Source organism: Acipenser ruthenus, chromosome 5, assembly GCF_902713425.1.
Source record: "Acipenser ruthenus chromosome 5, fAciRut3.2 maternal haplotype, whole genome shotgun sequence".
Classification (NCBI taxonomy): Eukaryota; Metazoa; Chordata; class Actinopteri; order Acipenseriformes; family Acipenseridae; genus Acipenser; species Acipenser ruthenus.
Genome location: NC_081193.1, coordinates 37,669,917 through 37,690,313, shown reverse-complemented (window position 1 = coordinate 37,690,313; position 20,397 = coordinate 37,669,917). Strand labels below are relative to the sequence as shown.

The following is a 20,397-nucleotide window of genomic DNA, read 5'->3' as shown; positions in this document are numbered from 1 at the left end:
TCACTTTGAATATCTTTGGCAGTCAATCTCGGATTGTTATTAACCTTCCTCACAAGTCTTCTACTTGTTCTTGGTGAAAGAACCTTCTTTCTTCCAGACCAAGGGAGTGTTGTGACAGTACCATGAGTCTTGTACGTCTTGATAATAGAAACCATAGTTGAAATTGGGATACTCAGGTGCTTGGAAGTCTTCTTGTATCCTTCTCTAGCTTTATGTCAATAAATAATTTTCTGCCTAAGGTCTTCAGATAGCTCTTTACCTTTTCCCACATTGACCTACTGGTAATGACGGCAATCATTCAATGCCTAACCCTATTATGCTATAATTATTTGTTTTCGAGAAATTTCTAAAAATTATAAATTTTCATTGGGGTATGTAAACTTTTGTTGACAACTGTATACTGATGCAGTGAAAACGCAACAGTCTAAGTTTTGCATCAATAGCTCATTGGGCACATACATAATGTTATTTACATTTTAAATAGTGAGCAGATAGGTTTGTTGATTGTTTGAGTAGTATTGTTCCTTGGGATAACAAAATACTGAGCTCAAGTCAAGTGATTTCATTAAAACACTAGGTGCTCAGTGTTTGGTATTTGAGTTGAGTTAAAATTGCCAAAATGAGTTGATTTAAGAATCTGTATAAATAGGCATTCGAAATGACATGATTTTAATTAACGCAAGAACAGCAAAAGATACAACCATGCCCCACTTGAGTAATGAAGATAGTCTGGTTGCTATTTGGTACAGAGCGTAACCTTTGTCCTCGTTTCTAAGCAGTTTCCTGGCTTTTAAGCAGTTTTTCACCATCAGTGTGACCAAATAGCTAAATTTTTGTTTCATTCGACCAATGAGACCTTCACCATGCAATACTCGACCTATGGTTGAAATGGAAACCTCAGTCCCACTTGCAGCCAATTCACTTTGAATATCTTTGGCAGTCAATCTCGGATTGTTATTAACCTTCCTCACAAGTCTTCTACTTGTTCTTGGTGGAAGAACCTTATATATATATATATATATATATATATATATATATATATATATATACACACACATATATACACACACATATATACACACACATATATATATATATATATATATATATATATATATATATATATATATAATTTTAGCTCAAAAGAGCCAGCTGCCCAACATTTCGATATGTTGTTGAGTGAAATAGCTCCCATCAGTTGATTTTCAAGGCCTTTGATTTTCCGTGAGCACATCCAGTATGACTGATTTTCCTTTGTTGTGTTCTGTATAAACCTGCTTTTCATGGCCCTGCTCAGGCCCTGATGGACGAGATCCTGATGCTGCAGGATGAGATCAATGAGCTGCAGACTTCCTTTGCAGAGGAGCTGGTGTCTGATACCCTGGACACTGACACAGCCAACCAGCTGGCCATGCAGTCCACACTGACAGTCCTGGCAGAGAGGATGGCCACCATCAGAATGAAGGCCTCTGGGCAACAACAGCTTCTTGAGGTAAAAACATGGGCGTGTGGGCTTTTCTCTCTGTTTGTTGCATCCTCCTTCCACTTGACTTTCTAATGTCAAGCTTTTGTTCATTCTATTCTTTTTTTCTTTCATTTATTTTATGGCCTTTCCCCTGCACTGGCTAAAGCCCCTTACAGTATAAGTTGACTCTAGGTCAAGGTACCAGTGGTTTTAACTTACCAGGCAGAATGTGAATCAGGATGCGTTCTAGAATCAGTGTGCACGTTCTACTTAATACGGAAGAGAAAGAAGAACTGTTAAGGACAGAGCTGAACAATAGGAAAACAATGCATGTATTGGCACATCTACAGATAAATGCAGGATTTATAAACCCTGTTTGGTATGTATAACAATGAATGCACATCACTTGTTTGAAAGTAAGTAATAGCACCTATACTGCAGGAGACAGGACACAAAGCTGTTCCTGGAGATACAAAAATGTAGATCCACACAAATCCATTTCATGACAGTTCTTCCACTGTTATAAAAAAGCATGCTGCAGCATGGTCACTTCAGCAAAGTTCTGAGCCTTTTGCTACTCTCCTCTTTGAGCATTGTAAGTTCTGTTCCACAGTGGGCTTTTTCTATCTACAATTGCAACTTGTACTAGGGTGAGCTAAGCCCACTACTGAAAAATAGTGAAATTGCATCCTTTAATAACTGTAGGTGAGTATTTTAATATAAAAAGATGTAGTAAATCACTAGAAACAATAACTCAAGATAAGACAAGCCAAGCTGTCTTGAGCAATAACATTAAGGAACTCCATGAACATGAAGTGTTCGGTATAGTATTGCAGATTTCATAGTGTTTGATAATACCACATGTTTAGTTGTCTACTGCTTGGGTATGACATTTAGAATGTATAGACAATGTGGTATTTGTAACAATGACTTAAACTTAGTACACTACAGTATAAATGTCCATAAAGATTGTTAATGCAAAGATCAGTCCAAGACAGCTTGTGGAGTTGCAAAAACAAATTCGGATTTATTCTTAACTAGACAGGTAAGAAGCGATTTCCCTCACTAGACGTGCCAATTTTCTTCTGCACCCTACAAACTACATATTTTGAAAAACTATTAATCATATGCCAGGGGATGGGGAAATTACAAGTCTTATGATTGAATAAAATCTGAGATGAAATTGAAAAATGGGCTTTGACAGAGTATTCTGAAGTTTGCACCTTGGTGAGCAGTTTGATGTTTAGTAGAGGCTGTCCTGTCTTTTAGTGTTGCTTTCCTGTCTTCAATGCTGCTAGGAATGCAGTGACCCCAGAATGGGTTGACTCACCAGCTGTGGGGAAGAGTTAAGGAAATGAGTCAAAACATCCTGGAAGTCACTCCAGCAGAACAGAAGAGACTCTCCTATAGAAACTCTTTTTTTAGTGTGTGTGTGTGTGTGTGTGTATTGGTATGTACATATGTCTACAGTCTTGTATACTCTATATACTGGATAATAAACAGAAAACACTTTAAATTCAAGTTACTGCATCCCATATGTAATAAATAGTGTCAGTTACTATAACAAAAATTTAATTAATACACATTTTTTGTATGCTTATCAATTTTATATCTGACAGGGAGAGAGAGGTCCAACATAATCTGTTACATACTGTATATCAATGTAAACTTTAGTTCCCTTTCAAGTACGAAATGTAACCATTACCGAATGGCTATTTACCTCCTAAAGACCCGAAACCTGAATAAGATATACCAAAGCTGCTCGGCCGAGCCTGTGACGCAGTCATGCCCGCCCCTGAGGGTACAAAGGACTGCGCTCACAGATCTCAGCGTCAATTTTCCTTTCAAGAACTGACCTGATAGGAGCACTTATTCTGATTTTTTACAAAAATTATATGTGATATTAAAAATCGCTGTATTAGTTTTTACTAATTACGCGTCATTGTGCACTACAGCCTTTTGTTTGTTACTTCCCTGTGTGGCCTTGTGCCCCGTATGAAGCCAGCGGCTTGAGTCGCTCCTTCCCAGAGATCAAGCAACGTAAGTCGACAGACTGTGTGTTCCCCCCCAGGCTGCAATAGCTCTGGCTGGAGTTTTTTAGTTCTCGTTTTGGCTTTGGCCAAAATTACAAGACAGTTTGTATAATTAAAGTAATTGTTATTACTGTATTTTGTTGAGAGAAATCTCATTCTGTTTTTCTGTTTTCACAGAGACTAACCGCAGGCCTGTGCAGGACCAAGGGACTGCTTGGATTGTGATTGCTTGCAATCTCTACCACAGCATCTTGATGCTGTTTTGGTGACAGCTTTTGCATCACGATTACGAGGGCTATTAGTTCATTGTAACAAGCAGGCTTCCCTTAGTCTCTTGAGTACTGACCGAGTGGTTTTGCCAATAGCTTGCACAGATGGGCAGGGCATCCCTGTACAGTGCTGCCCACCGTAACTGCAAACCAGTGGACCCGTACTGTACCAGTACTGAGGTCACCGACCCGCTCCTTTCCCGACCCGGTACCATATCGTACCGAACTGGGACCAAGGTTACCGCACCGGTATCATACTGTAGCGGCCCCGTACCGCCCCGGTTCTGACCCAGTACTGTACCAATGCTGACCCAGTGCTAAAGTCACCGAACCATCCCGGTTCCGACCCGGTACTGTACCGTACTGACCCGGTGCTACAGTCACTATACCGTTGAGGACAAGCACGGCAGATGTTCTTCCTGCCTGGTGCCCGATCACGCAAAGGAGGACTGCCTATGAGCGAGCCAACTTGCCCCCTCCAGAAAAGCTCACTGCCCATTCCACCAGGGGCATGGCGACGTTGTGGGCTTTATTCCAGGGTGCATCTGTCAGGACATTTGCAATGCAGCACTGTGGGCTACTCTCCATACCTTTACTAGGTTGGACAGACTTAATGTCGTGAATCCTCAAAACTCTAGTTTTGGAACTAGAGTGTTAAGGGTGGCTTCTCAGTCTACCCATACAACACAGGCATAGAGGTGAGTTTCTCCCTCAGTTTTTTAGCCCTAGCTACTTGTTACTGGGGTTCCGAATGATAACGCACAAGGCCCTTGTGACGGCTTGGGTATACTGACCCATTCGGTAATGGTTACATTTCGTACTTAAAAGGGAACGTTAGGTTATTATTATAACCCTGGTTCCCTGAAATAGAAATGTAACCATTAACCTTCAAGGTCACTGCATCCATGATTGCAGCAGGCTTGCAGAAAACATGACGGTGAGATCTGTGCGTGCAGTCCCTTATATCCTCGGGGGCGGGTATGACTGCGTCACAGACTCGGCTGAGCAGCTTTGTTATATCTTATTCAGGTGTCCTGTCTTTAGGAAGTAAATACCCATTCAGTAATGGTTACACTTCTATTTCAGGGAACCAGGGTTATGATAATAACCTAACATTTTCTTCAGTTCAGTTCCATTTGGATAGTGCATATATGCTATTAGTGATTGCTTGTAACCTGCCTTTTCTTCAGTGATGGCTGCATGTTCTTAATTTTCCCCCTGACGTGTGCACCTGCAGTCTACTGTACCCCCTTTAATTTGTGTTAGGCCGTTCTGACTGTATGTACTGTCCCTGCAGGAGAAGCTGAATGACCAGCTGGAGGAGCAGCGTCAGGAGCAGGCCCTGCGGAGGTGCCACAGCGAGGCAGACGATCTCGACCACTGGCTCCTCAGCACCAAGGCCACTCTAAAGACAGCACTGCAGCCAGCTGAGGAGCACATGCACATGGAGGAGCAGCTCAACGACTGCCAGGTACTGCAGCTCTACCAAGGAGCCCTCATACTAAACAATGTGGAGGTGGAATGCAGAAAGAATGGGCAGAGCTCTGCTGTATGCTGCAGAACATTCTAAATAAGAAAGGGGTTTATTTTAGTGGTATAATGTATAATGTGATATCTTGTAACAATTGTAAGTCGCCCTGGATAAGGGCGTCTGCTAAGAAATGAATAATAAAAAGCTTTGAAAATAAATACCGCCACTCTTTATATTAATCATCCCCAGGGGTGATTTATTGATCCCCTTATTAATTGTATTAAAATGGTTAAGACTACATACTAGTTTTGTATGCCATTTACTGCGTAGTCAGGCTATATAGAGATTTTCACCAATACAGTAAGTAGAACTAGATTATCCTGGTTATTTTTGGTTTTATTAAAATTTACTGATTTCGATTAAATTTGAAAATATTATCTTATAAAGATATAGCTAATTGCCCAGATCAACCAAACTGTTCATTTGTCTTCGGTAGATAGTTTTAACATTAATTTGAAACAAACTAAATGAGACACAATCCTTATTAAATATAATGTAATGACTTTCCAAAAACACTCAATCATAGATATTAATGTAAAACATTTCATCTCATGCCTTTATCAATGTTAATATCTTTAACTGCTGCAGTTTTTAACCAAAAGATATATGAGTAAGCTCATTCAATTGCATTTCTTTAAAAAAGTGATTTGCAGTTTTTGTAAATAAAAGTTATTTAGTAATTATCAAGTTTAAACATGTTTTTGTTCCTCGGGAAAGGTTTCCTTTATTTTCTCCATTTTCCCAGTTTTCCCCCTGGTGTCTGACACATTCATTCACACAGTCAAGCTTTTGTACACTACAAAATAGTTGCCAAGGGAAATTAAACTCCTTTGTGAGCAGATTAGCTGTGTACGACACAAGGAGTAGATCACTAGAATTGTGTGGTGTTTCTGTTCATTCTGTGTATCATGGTTTGCAGATGACAACGCATGGTGCATCATCATATAAACAAACGTATTGGCTGTTCTAAACAAGCCTTACAGTAGCTTGGCTCTTAAGCTCCTGTGCCTTCTTAAGAAGATTATGTACATGTCTTAGGATGTCTGAGGGCTATTCAGCAGCAATCAGGGTCGTTGGAAGTCACAGCATTAGCTGATCAACAGTCTGTTGGTTCCGAGTTGGGGAAGGAGGGGAAAGGGAAGCCTCATCGCACATACAAGGAGAAGGCAAGCTTAGAAACAGGAAAGCAGCAGCATTACTAGCATGCCTGTGAGTGATCTTTTCAGAGGCATTGTCTGAGGACGTCATGGACCAGCCCTGAAAGAAAGAAGCATTGTGGTCAGGAATCTTCTAAGCAACAGTTGGCTCTGAAATACAACAGCGGCTGATAGACTAACTTAAACTAACTTTTTAATCTATTTTTTCTTTCTTTTTTTTTTTTTTTTTTTTTAGGTACAAGCTGTTCCAATTTCGGAAACTTTTTATAATTTTTTTTCTTAATGGGGCAAACTAAACATTTTATACTACTAGAGCTTTAATGGTGTAGTGTACACAACCCTATGATGGGAAGACCTCGGTGCTTTGTGAATTTGGCTGGGGCGAGGTAGGCCCCAGGCCCCCTTGCCGTTGAAGCTGCCTCAGGCAGTGTGTATAACAGCCAGTGGCATGAGCAGCAGCAGCAGCAGTAACAGCATGTTTGAGTTTGCCTCTCTGTTCCTGCTGCTACAGAACATGCTGCTGGAGATTGAGCTGAAGGTGGTGTCCCTGTCAGAGCTCTCGGTGCACAGTGAGACCCTGCTGATGGAGGGGAAGGTGCACACCCGGGAGGAGGCCGAGCAGCTCACACACAAGCTCCGCACACTGAAGGACAGCCTGCTGGAACTGCAGAGAATGTTGCAGGATAAGCAGATCAACATCCAAGTAAGCTTGCCCCCGCCCCCCCCCCCCTTTTTTTCATTCACTGCTCATTTAGTGGCCTCTGTGCTGACTCCTAAACAGAAGATTAATTAGTATGAGCCTTAGATATTCGTTCACTCTGAAACTAGTACTATTTTGAATAACTGTGTGTGACAGTCTGGCTCGCAGTGGTGATGTGGATGACGTCACGGACCAGGAAGTAACTCAAACCAAACAGTGGATGGGCGGTTGAAGCTGAGTGTTAGTGCACTCAGCGTATTTAATAAACAAAATATTAAACAAATTAACACAACACAAAACAAAAGGGCACAAGGGCCAAACGAATGAACAAACAAACAAGTAAGTGATGTGCTGGGAAATCCAGCACGTCTTAGCAATTGTTTTGTTAATGTTGCTTTTTCTCTCTCCGCTCTCCCGTACTCTCCTCTACACTCTCAACCCCGAGTGCAGAGTGCTGCTGGTTTATATACTCTGGCCGAGGGATTTAACTAGTTGGTAATTATCTTATTATCCCCCGGCCAGAGTCTGCACGCGTTTGGTAAGGATGCATGACTGTCAGCTAGTTAAATAATCAGTAGCTGATCAGCCATGCATCCTCACGGGGTTTTTAAATATAATAACAAAAGACGCGGCGCTTTTACCCGCGCCGCAAACAAAAATACAAATAATAATAAATAGGGGCGGGACACTCCGCCACACATGCCCCCCCTTGTGCGCAGCACACATGGCCTTTTCGGCCACCTCCCCCCTTAGTCCCCAAAGTCCCGGTCAGCAGTCCCGGCGCAGGAACAGGGGCAGCAACGGGCCAAAGGTGGCGGCCACGGTGGGATGTCCTCCTCCCACCCAAACAGCCGTAGTGTTCCAATGGCCCGCGCACCGGCCAGCTCCTCTGGCCAAAAAATTTTTGGGGGTGGTCTCCAGACCTGCCCCCCCTTCTTCATGGCCGACAGCTCCCCTCCGTGGGGCTCTGGCCACCCTTTCTCCTGCAGCGAAATTGCTGCGGGGGAAGCTGGTCTCCTGACCTCCCCCCCCTTCTTCATGGCTGACAGCTGCCCTTCACGGGGCTCCAGCCACAGTATTTCCTGCCGCGAAAGTGCGGCTGGGGGAGCTGGTCTCCTGACCTCCCCCCCCTTTTCCATGGCTGGCAGCTCCCCTTCGTGGGGCTCTGACCACATGATCTCCGGCCGCGAAAGTGCGGCTGGGGAAGCTGGTCTCCTGACCTCCCCCCCTTTCTTCATGGCCGGCAGCTCCCCTCCGTGGGGCTCCGACCACAGTGTAGTGACCCCAGGCGAAGCAGGATCCCTGGCGACCCCAGGCAAAGCAGGATCCCTGGCGACCCCAGGCGAAGCAGGATCCCTGGCGACCCCAGGCGAAGCAGGATCCCTGGCGACCCCAGGCGATGTGGAACAGGCAGCCCCAGGCGATGCGAGGCAGGCATCCCTGGGTGGTGCGAGGCAGGGCAGGAGCAGTCCTTCCCATGACGGTGGATGTGGAACCAGCAGGTATTCACCCTCTGCTGGTGGAGGTGGGAGGGGAAAGCAGTCCTCCCACAGCGGCTGAGACGGAACCAGCAGGTATTCACCCTCTGCTGGTGGAGCTGGGAGTGGCAAGCAGTCCTCCCACGGCGGCTGAGGCGGAACCAGCAGGTATTCATCCTCTGCTGGTGGAGGTGGGAGGGGCAAGCAGTCCTCCCACGACGGTTGAGGCAGAACCAGCAGGCATTCATCCTCTGCTGGTGGAGGTGGGAGGGGCAAGCAGTCCTCCCACGACGGTGGAGGCGGAACCAGCAGGCATTCACCCTCTGCTGGTGGAGGTGGGAGGGGCAAGCAGTCCTCCCACGACGGTGGATGTGGAACCAGCAGGCATTCACCCTCTGCTGGTGGAGGTGGCGGAGGCAGAGGCAGCTCTTGCTGCTCTGCTCCTGGTGATGGTGGAGACAGAAGCAGCTCCTGCTGCCCTGCTCCTGGTGGTGGTGGAGACAGAGGCAGCTCCTGCTGCTCTGCTCCTGGTGGTGGTGGAGGCAGAGGCGATGGGGCGGATGCTGGCCACTCAGAGGGAGGCTGTGGCGGTTCTGGCTCCCTCTGCTGTGGCGGCTGGGCTGGTGTGTGCCGTGCTCCCTTCAGCAGCATAAATAGAGGCTGCTGGGGAACATCAGCATCCTGCCCTTCTCCCCCCCAGAAAAATTCAGGGGGTTGAGCCTGTAACTCCTCCCCTTCTGGCTCTTGGGACTGCAGCTTGGGTCCTAAGGCTGTGGAAGCGCAGACTTCCACCTCTTGGGCTATGGACGCACCGACTCCCCCCTCTTTGGGCTGTGGACGCACCGACTCCTCCCTCTTGGGCTGTGGACGCACCGACTCCTCCCTCTTGGGCTGTGGACGCACCGACTCCCCCCTCTTGGGCGTAGGACGTTCGGGCTCCTCCCACTCGGCCGTAGGACGTTCGGGCTCCTCCCACTCGGGCGTAGGACGTTCGGGCTCCTCCCACTCGGGCGTAGGACGTTCGGGCTCCTCCCACTCGGGCGTAGGACGTTCGGGCTCCTCCCACTCGGGCGTAGGACGTTCGGGCTCCTCCCCAGGCTGTGGAGGCGAAACCAGCAGGCATTCTCCCTCTGCTGGTGGAGACGGTAGCGATGGCTCCTCTCCCTCTGATGCTGGAGACGGTAGCGATGGCTCCTCTCCCTCTGATGCTGGAGACGGCAGCGATGGCTCCTCTCCCTCTGATGCTGGAGACGGTAGCGATGGCTCCTCTCCCTCTGATGCTGGAGACGGTAGCGATGGCTCCTCTCCCTCTGATGCTGGAGACGGCAGCGATGGCTCCTCTCCCTCTGGCGCTGGAGACGGCAGCGATGGCTCCTCTCCCTCTGGCGCTGGAGACGGCAGCGATGGCTCCTCTCCCTCTGGCGCTGGAGACGGCAGCGATGGCTCCTCTCCCTCTGGCGCTGGAGACGGCAGCGATGGCTCCTCTCCCTCTGGCGCTGGAGACGGCAGCGATGGCTCCTCTCCCTCTGGCGCTGGAGACGGCAGCGATGGCTCCTCTCCCTCTGGCGCTGGAGACGGCAGCGATGGCTCCTCTCCCTCTGCTGGTGGAGACGGTAGCGATGGCTCCTCTCCCTTTTGTGCTGGAGATGGCAGCAGCAGGGTCTCTCCCATATCCGCAGCCAGGTAGTTGAACACCATGGCTGCGATGTCTGGGAGGGAAGCTGGGTGGTGTTGCTGTTCCCAGGCCTCCCAGCGCTCCCCATCTCTTGCCCACAGGAGGTTGATCACTGCAGGGAGGGCTTCCTCATAATCCCTCCCCGGCTCCACCAGCCAGTCCCAGACTCCCTCAGAGGAGAGTGCATTCGTCCTCTTTGGAGGATGCAGGTCCTCCCTCACTGGACGCTCTGGCTCCTCTTTCTCCTGCCATGGAGGGGGTTGGTCTGGTGCCACGTGCCCAACCTCACCAACCGCGAAGCACCACTCCTCACCCTTCAGGCAGGTGAGGCAGATATCCAGTGTGGCAAGGTAAGGCTGATGTTGCTGCGCCTCCTGCTGCTGTTGTTGCTGCTGCTGCTGCTTTCTCCTCCGGCTACTTTTCCCCATTTTTAATTTGAAAAAAAAAACGAACAAACAAAAAAAACGCACTTTTCAATCCTGGTCCGGCTGTTGGAGGCGTTGTTTGTCCCACGCAGGACACCATATGTGACAGTCTGGCTCGCAGTGGTGATGTGGATGACGTCACGGACCAGGAAGTAACTCAAACCAAACAGTGGATGGGCGGTTGAAGCTGAGTGTTAGTGCACTCAGCGTATTTAATAAACAAAATATTAAACAAATTAACACAACACAAAACAAAAGGGCACAAGGGCCAAACGAATGAACAAACAAACAAGTAAGTGATGTGCTGGGAAATCCAGCACGTCTTAGCAATTGTTTTGTTAATGTTGCTTTTTCTCTCTCCGCTCTCCCGTACTCTCCTCTACACTCTCAACCCCGAGTGCAGAGTGCTGCTGGTTTATATACTCTGGCCGAGGGATTTAACTAGTTGGTAATTATCTTATTATCCCCCGGCCAGAGTCTGCACGCGTTTGGTAAGGATGCATGACTGTCAGCTAGTTAAATAATCAGTAGCTGATCAGCCATGCATCCTCACGGGGTTTTTAAATATAATAACAAAAGACGCGGCGCTTTTACCCGCGCCGCAAACAAAAATACAAATAATAATAAATAGGGGCGGGACACTCCGCCACACTGTGGTATGCTGTAGTTCTGTTGAAGAGCCTATTACCAATAAAGTTTGTATTTTTTGTAAGTGTATCATTTTTTTTTTTGTCTGCATACGTTCTTAAGAATACATGTTATAAAAAGGCTTTTTGTTTATTATTAACTAAATAATGTTTGAAACTTCTAGACTCTTTAACAACAGTGTACTTTATAACAATGTAATGCATGCCAAATGTATATGATTCATCATAAAAGAAAAACAAAATAGAATACAGTATATTTGGAGGAACTGTGTTTTGGTATTATATAGTATTTATTATGTACAGTAGACTATGATTTTTTAACGAAAGTTTAATCCTCCCTAACTATCCACCAGATACACCCTTGTAGCTGCCCCTTGGTACTATCTGTGTGGACAAGGTTGACCTGTTGTTGATGGAACCTTGAATCTATGGTTACTTTGTGTACAAATTTAATTGAACCTCTCCCATGTTCTTACATCTTCAAATTACAAATGTTTTATTAAATTTACTGCACCCCGAATTAAAATTGATATGGTTCAATGAATCTGAATGGAATTAAATGAGAGAAAAAAACTGCAGTGCTGTTTGGCTAGTGACCCTAATACCAGTGACTTTAATAGCAGTTTATTACACAGATACTAGCTTGGATTATGGTACCAGCTTCTGCAGTGATTGTGTTCTGGATGTGTGTGTTTTTTTGGCTTCAAATTAAATGTGATATCCCTGTTATTCTGATAGGGAAAAGTGGAACAATCTCCAGGGGCCCTATTCACAAAACATTAAGGACTATTTTTGAAAAGTAGTATAAACATTCTCTTGGAGTAAACAGTGCTTTATAAAATAGAATCACTGCAAACTTGATTTTCAAAATGAAAATGGCCATTAACAAAACATTCCTTAGAACAACAAAATAAAACAACAGTGTGCAGTTATTGTCACATATATTTTGAGCATGATTCTGTTTTTATTCTACTTACCAGAGTACTTGGACAAATTGAGAGGCACACTGCATCTTTTTGCCTGTCTGTGTCAGGCAGAGTGAAGCTCTGTCCTAACACCACTTTACTATGCCAGCAGGGCACTCTGCAAGAGAAGGAGGACAGCGAGCCGGGCTCTGCCCTCTCTCCGAGCCCCAGCATCCAGGAGTGGCTGGCCCAGGCCAGGACAACAAGGTCCAAGCGGCATCAGGACAGCTTGCAGAGACAGAGGGTATGAGGGATGCAGCTTTATACAGAGCGAGCTGCAGATCAATACGTGAATGAGTACAGTGGCGTGTCAGTGCTTTAGAAATACAGTAGAGCCCAGTGTATGGAGGAGGTACTATAGTTTGCAAATACTGGGTCCTTCAAAGGGCAGGTGTCTGTGTGTCCGTTTTTGTAAGGTCTTGGTGGAAAAGTCATTAGACAATTAGAGAGCTCATTCAGAACTTAAAATACTCAATCATAAGACATACAGTGTAGCCCCATTGACTATCTGTGCATCACACATCAAAATGAATTAATTCCTCTAGACACAACTAATATTAGAAATTATGCCAACAGTATGGTGGCTGACCTGTGGGACATCCTGCAGTTAGGGGTTGATTAAATCTTTTGAAAACATGTTTGTTGTGGCAGTAAAATGTCTTCACCTGCATCTTTGTGCCTATTCTTTGCTGTAGGAGCTGGAGGAGCAGCTGGCGGAGCAGAAGAAGCTTCTGCAGTCAGTAGCAAGCCGTGGAGAAGAGCTTCTGACCCAACAGACTGCTATGAATGGTGTCAGGTAAGCAGGGCCATCCTGCATTAATAAGTGCAAATGACTTGTATATTAAGGTCTACCTTAATGGAAGATAACAGCAATACTGTTTATGCCAATGACATGCAAATCTGCCTGGAGCATTAAAGTAGTGTGTTAGCTGTAGGATACAGGATGGAATTCAGTTCAAAGTATTTCTCATTATTTCACTAGTATAGTACACAAGAATTCTCACAGCTAATAGCAAATTATTTGAGGGCATAATTGGATTCGATTTCATCACGTGAAGTTTAAAAACGTAGGTTTGGGAGGAAGGACTGACCCCTACACATTTATGTCATCCAAGTGTGGCCTCTCAGATCAATATAAATAGTTGTAACTGACCCTTCTATTACGTTTGATTCATTCGCATCCCTCCATCTCCACCAGCTACATCCTTGTAGCTACCCCTTGGTACTATCTGTGTGGACAAGGTTGCCCTGTTATTTTCTTTTCACAGTGAAAAACCTGAATCAGTCCCAAAGGAAGGAGAAAAGCTAGCCGCACAGGAGCAGATGAGACAAAAATGGGAAAGTCTAAACAAAGAGTTCATCACCAAACAGCAGCTTCTACAGAACACACTACAACAAGACCACAGTCAACCGGTACTTTAACATTGTTTTAAAACCCACTTTTAAGGAATGATGCTTACTTGACAAATGAGTTTTCTGCATTACTTTTTTCTTAACACTGAAGTTTTAAAATTAAACAAACTAAACTGGTAGATCAAATTCTGTTCTAACATTATTATATTACTGTTTATGAACATAAAAGGTTAATATGCATAAACAGTCCTTGGGAAGCAAGCAAAGTGTTCTCTTAGACAGAGTTGACCACCGGACGCAATATGCCAAGGCCTATCACGATATGAATCAATAAATACAAATGTATTTATTAGTTATGTCATGATGCACCTGCATCAACATATGAATAAGTAAGAGGAACACAATAGGCAAGCGTATGTTAAAGTATAATAATAACTAACTGAGAAACTAAATTAACAAAGCACCCTACATACGGTAATAGTAATTATGAATACGAGAATTAATTTGAGCACAATGGTTATTAACACAGCACCCCTACACATGCTAAAAGATGCAGCAGCTGCTCTAGATTACTCTCGTGATGACAAGTCAGTTTTGAAAAGATTAGCCATTTGAATTTGAGTTTGATGATGATAAGTTTTCAGGTTACATAAGAACATAAGAAAGTTTACAAACGAGAGGAGGCCATTCGGCCCATCTTCCTCGTTTGGTTGTTAGTAGCTTATTGATCCCAGAATCTCATCAAGCAGCTTCTTGAAGGATCCCAGGGTGTCAGCTTCAACAACATTACTGGGGAGTTGGTTCCAGACTCCCAAATTCTCTGTGTAAAAAAGTGCCTCCTATTTTCTGTTCTGAATGCTTCTTTATCTAATCTCCATTTGTGACCCCTGCTCCTTGTTTCTTTTTTCAGATTGAAAAAGTCTCTTGGGTCGACATTGTCGATGCCTTTTAGAATTTTGAAAGCTTGAATCAGATCACCGCGTGTCTTCTTTGTTCAAGACTGAACAGATTCAGTTCTTTTAGCCTGTCTACATATGACATGCCTTTTAAACCCTGAATAATTCTGGTCGCTCTTCTTTGCACTCTTTCTAGAGCAGCAATATTATTTTTGTAGCGAGGAGATCAGAACTGAACACAATATTCTAGATGGGGTCTTACTAATGCACTGTAAAATTAACACTACTTACCTTGATTTTAATTCAACACTTTTCACTATATATCTGAGCATTTTGTTGCCATTTTTTATACCTTCCCCACATTGCCTAGATGAAGATATTTCTGAGTCAACATAAACTCCTAGATTTTTTTCATAGATTCCTTCTTCAATTTCAGTATCTCCCATATGTTATTATTATTTGTTTATTTAGCATATGATATTTATAATGCATATTTTTTTTGCGTGTGTGCAGTACCTTACACTTTTCTCTATTAAATGTCATTTGCCATGTGTCTGCCCAGTTCTGAATGCTGTCTAGATCATTTTGAATGACCTTTGCTGCTGCAACGGTGTTTGCCACTCCTCCTAGTTTTGTGTTGTCTGCAAATTTAACAAGTTTGCTTACTATACCAGAATCTAAGTCATTAATATAGATTAGGAAGAGCAGAGGACCTAATACTGATCCCTGTGTTACTCCACTGGTTACTTCACTCCATTTTGAGGCTGTATTAGTTTTCGGTGTATCGGTGCCAAAAAAGGTTTTTAAGCAAAGTCCCTGTTCCTTTAGGCGGAGCATTTACAATTTCTAAATTCTGTTTCACCACAAGGTTGTTCCCTAAGCTGAAGTGTTCTCTTAGGAGGTGTTCCTATATGCTGAGAATACTGTATAGGCTTTAATGTTTTATAAATAGACAGTGACTTTGTTGAAGTACTACTTATAAGTTTTAAGCTACTTATGTGTTTTAAACATGTCTTTTTGAACAGGTCTATAACAGACCTAGCAGAGTCTCTTCTACTGTACCACTGTTCAAAGGAGAGCCTCCACTGCAGGATAAATCATCTGTTAGGACTTTATTCAGTGGCTTCAACCAGGCCTTTGAAGACGTGTCCTCTCAGGTATAGTGACATTTTATTTTCCTTTATTATTTATTGATTGGCTTATTCACTGTAGTTCCATTAGTGCATTTTTGGCTGAGATGTGTTTGTGTTTATTGATCTGCCCCCAGGCTGGAGGTGTGGAGAAGAAAGGCCTTGACTTAGAGCTGAGGCTGTATAATGCTGTCTGTGCCTCGTCCAGCTGGCTGGATGGGATTGAAAACAGCCTGTTTGCTGGCCCTGTGCTCCTTGCCGAAGATGCTGAAACCCAACTCTGTAACCAAGAAGTATGTGAAACATGTATTTATTTATGTGTCACTGTATATCTTTGAGTGTTAATGCTTTTTTGTGGGTAAATTAGCCAAGACAGCTGATAGCTGCATAAACGGGGTAAATAATGTGACTGTTCTGAGCAGTGTGTTTGGTGTGTTTTTCTGGCGGCAGGTTCTTAGTAAGGACATTAGAGAGGTGACAGAAGATGTGGACAAGAACAGAGACCTGTTCCTCCAAGCAGCTCCGCAGTGCGGTGAGAACCAGGATGTGATTGAGGAGACCCTGTGCTGTCTGCAGGAGCGGCTCAGTGACCTTGACTCGGTAGTGAGCCAGCGCTGTGAGCACATGAAGACCAGGCTCCAGGAACTCGCACAGTTTCAGGCAAGGCAGCCTTCTCATTACCTTTTCAGGAAACATGGGGCACTCACCAATCTTTAAGGAATGTGCTTGTAGGCATTGCCTTAAATTAAACACTGCCTTGGATATTAATAAACAATCTCAAAAACTGTTTTTAATTAACTATAAGCTTGAGTGAATAACTCTAAATGGGATTTAACAAAACATTCCTAAACAAAACATTCCTTACAGCTGTCCTTACATTTTTTTTTAAATAGGGTCCACACGTTGCTTTGGTTGCCCACTGTATATAATGTTGTACAGTTGTCAGGGATCATAGAAAAAAGATGCATTGTATTTTGGAGTTACAGTATGATTGTGTTTGTTAAAGTATGTGTTCTCTGTACACTGTGCAAAACAAATAACTCACACTATTTTTTTGACACAGATCTGTAAACAATATTTTTATTGAAAATGCATTAGAAATTCAGATTGCAGGAAAATTCCCAAGTTTTACACATAATTCTAATCAGCTGACATGCGATATTCACTCAACTATTTAGTTAATGTAATTGTTCTGTGATAACCGTATGTGCTGAAGAATCTTGCAGTAATAATACCTTGAGCTTGTGTAACTAAATTGTGATTTTCTTTTATCCTGCTGCAGGCTGAACTGAAGATGCTGTTTACTTCCCTGGCTGACAGTAAATACCTAATTCTCCACAAACTGGCCGAGGCAATGGAACTACCTGCTGCAAAGCAAATGGAGGTAAAAAAAAGGATTCCTATGCCATAGTTACTTGCAAAAAGAATGGTATTGTTTATACTTTTTTCTTTGCATTAAATGTAGTGATCTCTCTTGTTTTGTGTTCGTGCATGTGTGTTCAGTTCCAATAAAAGGGTGCATTTTTATATTCAGCTATTTAGCTAACTCAGAGCAAAAAATAACCTAGCATTAAATGCCATTTGTAGTTTTTTTTTTCCCCCCATCAATATACATTTTACTTTCCCTGCCTTTTCATCTGCAACTCAACTCATGTTCACAAACCAAACAAAAGCTTTTTTAGGGGGAAAACAGTCACATTTCTTTACAGGCAATTCTAGAGTCAGAAGAGAGCCTGAAAGAATTTGAACAAAGAATCAACGAGTTGAAAACCCACGGACAAAAGCTGCAACCAGACCAGCCTGCCGTTCAAGAACTCCTGGAACTTCAGGTAGCTACTTGATATGTCTCAAACATTCATATATTAATTATAATTTGAGCTGTGGTTTCTTACTTTGCTTTGTACAGTACACAGTGCCACCCAAAGGGAAATTGCATTATGACAAGGATCTTTAAAAGAAATGTAAACTGTTAAAACCCAACAGGTTAAAGGCCACCAGCAGAATATGTGAATAGCTTTTGATTGTAATCATTATGTGTGTGCTGTGTTGGGTACAGGACACCTACGAGGAGCTGGTGTTGACAGTCGGCTCACGCCGCAGTGGGCTGAACCAGAGTTTGGCTCTGAAAGGCCAGTGTGAGCGAGCCCTGCAGGACCTGGCCGACCTGGTAGACACCGCACAGGACAAGATGGCTGCCGACCAAAAAATAATAGCAATGTCCAAAGAGGAAGTGCAGAACCGTCTGGACAAGCACAAGGTAGTTCATCCCCAATTTTAAACAGCCAGTTGTAAATACTGAGGTAAAACTATAGGAAAACAGGTCAAATAAAAAATTATTTCAGGCCTGATTTGTCTTTACACCAAATTGTAATTTGAAAAGGAAAGTTGAACATTATTACAAGACTAGTAACAGTCAGCTGAGAAGGTTCAACCGTAACTAAGGAGTCAGCCGTATCTCTAAGGTATCTGTTTCCAGTTTTGTAACGTTAACAGTTTGCTTTTTCATTCACAAACAAATGGTGCAAAATGCATTGTGGAGTAAAGACCTTGATAAATTAGACCCTTGTCTTGCAGCAATGAAGACATTAGCCAAAACAAAGGCTCAGCACAATAAAGGGTAGCTAATTGTAGATGACCTGGTGTGCAGACAGTAACAGAAAGAAGAAATGGATGGTGCTTTATGTGTTTTTAGATGTATTTATGTAACAGTTAATGGTTTTCATGTGCTGTATATATGCTATACTTACTGTACATACACAAACATATAGGTAAACATTTCTCCACTTGTGATTTTCCTCAGGAATTTTTCCAGGGGTTGGAATCCCACATGATTCTGACCAAAACATTCTTCCAAAAAATCTGCAGTTTTGCATTACCAAGACAGTGTCAGTCCCACGATGAGATAATGGCACAGGTAGCAGCGGTGCTGAAGCAGGCCCACAAAAGAGGTGTGGAGCTGGAGTACATTCTAGAGGTAAGTGTTTCCATGGGAATCCGTGTCTATGTCTAAGTGTAGAATCCAACAAGAACAAACAAATAAACAACTTATGGTAGCTGCAAAATAAAAAAGAAGTAAGATAACAAATTAATAAATGAAGCATTTGAAACTGAAACTCAGTAACTGGTCAATAACTACAGTATTGATGTAAGTGGCTAAGGAAAAGTAGATATGCAGTTTATTTATATAATGTATAAATGAATACTTCCAAGCTGTTGTTAGGAGTGTCAACTAAGTAAGCCTACCAAACAGGAAGCCTAATCAAGCAGTTTCAAAATAGCCATCTGCTGCTCGTTTTATAGACATGGACCCGTCTGGAAGAAGACTATCAATGCCTATACAGACAACTGGAGGCAGTGGAGAGCTGCATCCCCAGTGTGGGGCTGGTGGAAGAGACCGAGGAAAGGCTCACAGAAAGAATTGCACTTTATCAGGTATGTCTGTGTATATTAACTGGTGAATCTTAGCCATGACCTAAAGAGACCCATCCAGTATGGCGAACCAGCTTTGTGTAAGGTTTTCACTGAGCCCTTATCACAGCTGATTCCTCTCAAACCAACTAACTGGCTGCGCCTGTTAGTTATGCTCCTGTGGAACCCTGCTAAACAAAACAGTTACATAACCAACCTAACTACTATATGGAAGACACTTTCAATCACTGCTAATCAGTTGGAAGCAAAAATCCCAATATATGTTTGTAATTAGTTTACCACTGGAATAAGGTGCTTTAAATTTGCATTATGCGTATACCCCAAACTACTGTGGCGTTACTGATTAACCCTATTTTTTGTTCTGTTAACAGCGACTGAAGACAAGCTTGACAGAACACCAGCACCAGCTGTACCAGGTGCTGGATGATGGGAAGAGGCTTCTCATGTCTGTCTGCTGTTCAGATCTGGAAAACCAGCTGACTCAGCTGGGAGAGCACTGGCTCAACAACACCACCAGAGTCAACAAGGAGCTCCAAAGGCTGGACACCATACTGGAACACTGGACAAGGTTTGATTCCATATTATTTTAGTCAGTAATTGTTGATGCTGGGTGGCAAATGATAGTAACTGCATTGTTAATAAATAGTGATAGACTATCTGAATATTCTGCATCCCAGTCTGGACTGTACTTATCCTTACATACTTTTGCTCCGACTGGCAAACAGCCTATTGTTTGATTTATTTATAAATTGCTGAAGTTCAACAGAGTTAAGCCCTGCAAAGATGCAGTCCTCACCAGCAGTGTAACTATATTTTGAAATAAGAACATGATGCAAAATGCTCTGTGTCCCTGCAATAATACAAAGCTGAAGAGAAAGCAGATTTTGTTGATATAATGGGTTAAAGTTTGTTATCTGTGCTGCACAGGTACCAAACTGAATCTGCTGAGCTGGATCAGTGGCTCCAATCTGCTTTGGATCGCCTGGAGTTCTGGACCACACAGTCAGCGACTGTTCCACAAGAGCTGGAGACTGTCAGGGACCATCTGAATGCATTCCTGGTGAGTGGGTTTCAATTTAGTGCATACAATTAGGTATATATTTAACCCAGCTGTAGGGTGTGGTAACTTTATTATTTATTATAATGAATCAGACCATTCTACTTTGATAGAATGTTCGAATTACACAGTTTATTGTTTAATAAAAGATTATTCTTAACAGATGATTATATTAAATACATGACAA

The 20,397-nt window shown here is 43.5% G+C and overlaps 1 protein-coding gene across 9 annotated transcripts in view; it reads left to right on the top strand.

Annotated features, from left to right (window-relative positions):
• The window catches only part of LOC117402844 (nesprin-1-like), a 194,828-nt gene that overhangs the window by 127,600 nt on the left and 46,831 nt on the right, over positions 1–20,397 (top strand). For 7 of the 9 annotated variants that reach the window (XM_059024130.1, XM_059024134.1, XM_059024133.1 and 4 more), the window contains 16 exons: positions 1,298–1,492; positions 5,065–5,238; positions 6,967–7,158; positions 12,455–12,589; positions 13,041–13,141; positions 13,614–13,758; positions 15,620–15,751; positions 15,862–16,017; positions 16,175–16,384; positions 17,007–17,108; positions 17,434–17,553; positions 17,781–17,981; positions 18,525–18,698; positions 19,025–19,156; positions 19,525–19,721; positions 20,081–20,213. In XM_059024130.1, coding sequence (XP_058880113.1) covers positions 1,298–1,492; positions 5,065–5,238; positions 6,967–7,158; positions 12,455–12,589; positions 13,041–13,141; positions 13,614–13,758; positions 15,620–15,751; positions 15,862–16,017; positions 16,175–16,384; positions 17,007–17,108; positions 17,434–17,553; positions 17,781–17,981; positions 18,525–18,698; positions 19,025–19,156; positions 19,525–19,721; positions 20,081–20,213 — 2,499 coding nt within the window. The remainder of the gene's footprint in view (positions 1–1,297; positions 1,493–5,064; positions 5,239–6,966; positions 7,159–12,454; positions 12,590–13,040; positions 13,142–13,613; positions 13,759–15,619; positions 15,752–15,861; positions 16,018–16,174; positions 16,385–17,006; positions 17,109–17,433; positions 17,554–17,780; positions 17,982–18,524; positions 18,699–19,024; positions 19,157–19,524; positions 19,722–20,080; positions 20,214–20,397) is intronic. The other 2 variants (XM_059024132.1, XM_059024129.1) reach the window with 1 other exon arrangement.